We start from the raw sequence: 2,390 nt of genomic DNA on the forward strand, positions 1-2,390 counted from the left end.
GCCAAATCAGACAGAAGAAGACCCAGAACTTGTCAACTTGGTCAATGACATACATGAAGAAAAACTTGTTAAAGGTTTTTGGGATGTGAAAGTGAATGAGGACAAGAAGAAGAGTGGAAAAGTTAGAGCAGCGGTTGAGTCTGAATCTCCCGCTAAGAAGCAAAAAGTTGAAAAGGGTGGTGATTCTGGTGCAGAAGATGCACAGAAGAAGAAGAAGATAAACGAGGAGGTAAAGCCTCATGAACAGAAGAATAAGCAGAAGAAGAGTGAGGAGGTAAAGGTAAGTTATATGTTATATAGTCATATAACTTTGTGTATGTTTTGATTATCAATTTTTGTGTATGTTTTGCAGGCTGATAGTGAAGAGGACGATGCTGGTGGAATGGCGTCACTTAAATTACTCGTGGGTATGGTTTCAGAAATGAAATCAAGTATTGAGACCATGAAATCAAAGGTTGAGACCTTTGATGATAAGTTCACACGTGTTGATGAAGAATTCGTCAATATGAAAGGCCTAATTTCCTTCGTTGCCAGAGGTGGAGGCCTAGCTGGTCTCATGAGTGGAGGCAAAAACATTCAGAATGACGACAAATTACCACTCAAGAGCATCTCCAATATAAGAATCAGGGATGCTTTTGGGAAAAAAAAAGAACAGACACCTGAAATTCAGAAGAAACCGTCAAGCCAAGACTACTCTGTTACTAGTCCCCCGGTAAGCTGAGTTCTCTTAATTTTATGTAATGGCTAAGTTATTCGATTTTTTTACTTAGTTGTTTATGTAATGGCTAAGTTATTCGATTTTTTTACTTAGTTTTTTATGTTATGGCTGAGTTATCAAATACATTACGGCTGAGTTGTTTATGTTATGGCTGGGTTATCAGATACATTACGACTGAGTTGTTGTATGTTATGGTTGAGTTATATCTCTGTTTTGGCTGAGTTGTTTTATGTTATGGCTGAGTTATACCTCTGTTATGGCAGAGTTATTTTGTGTTATGGCTGAGTTATACCTCTGTTATGGCAGAGTTGTTTTGTGTTATGTCTGAGTTGTTTTATGTTATGGTTGAGTTATTTTTGTGTTATGGCTGAGTTGTTTTGTGTTATGAAGTTACAGGAGAAGAAAATTCAGGAAGAAGGAGAAGAAGAAGCAGTTCTGGACAGTGACATTAATCGGTACATCAAAAATCTAAATAAGGATTTCGATGAGGCCACTAATAAGAAAGATGGTCTTCTTGATTTCATTGAGAAATCTCCCTCTCCTGCTAATAAGAAAACGCGGCCTGTGACGCGGAATTTAGAAGCACAGCAGAGGAAAGAGGCCGAGGCTCAAAAGAAGAAAGAGGAGGCACTGAAAAAGAAAGAAGATGCACTGAAGAGAAGAGAAACAGATGCCAAGAAGAAAAAAGAAGTAGAGGAAAAGAAGAGGGCAGAAGCTGAAGCAAGAAGGAAAGGGAATGAGGAAAAAGGCCAGCTAAAGAAGAGAGATAGAAAGCCTAGAGCTGTTCAGCAGCTGAAACCAAGTGTCCCTTCTGATCTGGTGGAAGAACTTGCTGAAGATGTTGTAAAGATTCCTCTTGTCAAATTCAAACTCTCAAAGGTTGAGGTTGAGGACAACAAAGGGGACAGAAAAGGGGACAACAAGGGGGTTAACAAAGGGGACAACAAAGGGGATAACAAAGCTTCTGACAATGAAATAGAGGATATCACTGACAATAATCCTTTCGAGAACTTCAACATATTACCTGAATCTGATATTGATGAAGAAGAAAATATTAGGAATGAAAGGATTAAAGGCTTAAGGTTAGCAAATGTGAAGTTTGCTAAAGATGGGAGTGCATTAGAGCCACAGCCGAATCCTCATGTTTTCCCTATTATTGGAGAGAATGGGCTGACATGTATGAGGAAGAACTGTGCACCTTCTGTTGCAATATATGATCCTTTCGCCCCTGTTGATCCTGCTAGATTGGAGAGATTATTGGAACACTTAAGTCCACACAAGTAAGTCTGCGTACCTATTGACCTGTTGATTACTGCTTCTTTACCCCCTTTTTATGTATATTAAAGTGTGTTGTTTGTTAGGGCTACCCCATATGGCAAGGCGGTCCCTGAAGTTGAATTCTACAAGAGAATCATCACTGAAAGAAAGGATTGGCCAGATTCGGACACTAAGTATGGCTGGCAGTGGGACGATGTAAGTTTTACACTTTTTTGTTGTGACTGAGTTATCATCATTCAGCTTGACGGCTGAGTTATTAGCTAGTTATGGCTGAGTTCTGGTCCTTGTATGGCTGGGTTATGGTCCCTGGTATGGCTGAGTTATGGCTGAGTTATGGTTGAGTTATATATTAGTTATGGCTGAGTTATTACTGAGTTATGGCTGAGTTATGGTT

The 2,390-nt window shown here is 39.4% G+C and overlaps 1 protein-coding gene across 1 annotated transcript in view; it reads left to right on the forward strand.

The window, feature by feature from the left end:
• The window catches only part of LOC111831039, a 5,711-nt gene that overhangs the window by 1,232 nt on the left and 2,089 nt on the right, over window positions 1-2,390 (forward strand). The window contains exons 2-6 of the mRNA XM_023784546.1: window positions 11-280; window positions 353-712; window positions 1,196-1,345; window positions 1,472-1,998; window positions 2,080-2,191. Of these exons, the coding sequence (XP_023640314.1) occupies window positions 11-280; window positions 353-712; window positions 1,196-1,345; window positions 1,472-1,998; window positions 2,080-2,191 (1,419 nt within the window). The remainder of the gene's footprint in view (window positions 1-10; window positions 281-352; window positions 713-1,195; window positions 1,346-1,471; window positions 1,999-2,079; window positions 2,192-2,390) is intronic.

This window comes from Capsella rubella, unplaced genomic scaffold (assembly GCF_000375325.1).
Source record: "Capsella rubella cultivar Monte Gargano unplaced genomic scaffold, Caprub1_0 scaffold_4, whole genome shotgun sequence".
Lineage (NCBI taxonomy): Eukaryota > Viridiplantae > Streptophyta > Magnoliopsida > Brassicales > Brassicaceae > Capsella > Capsella rubella.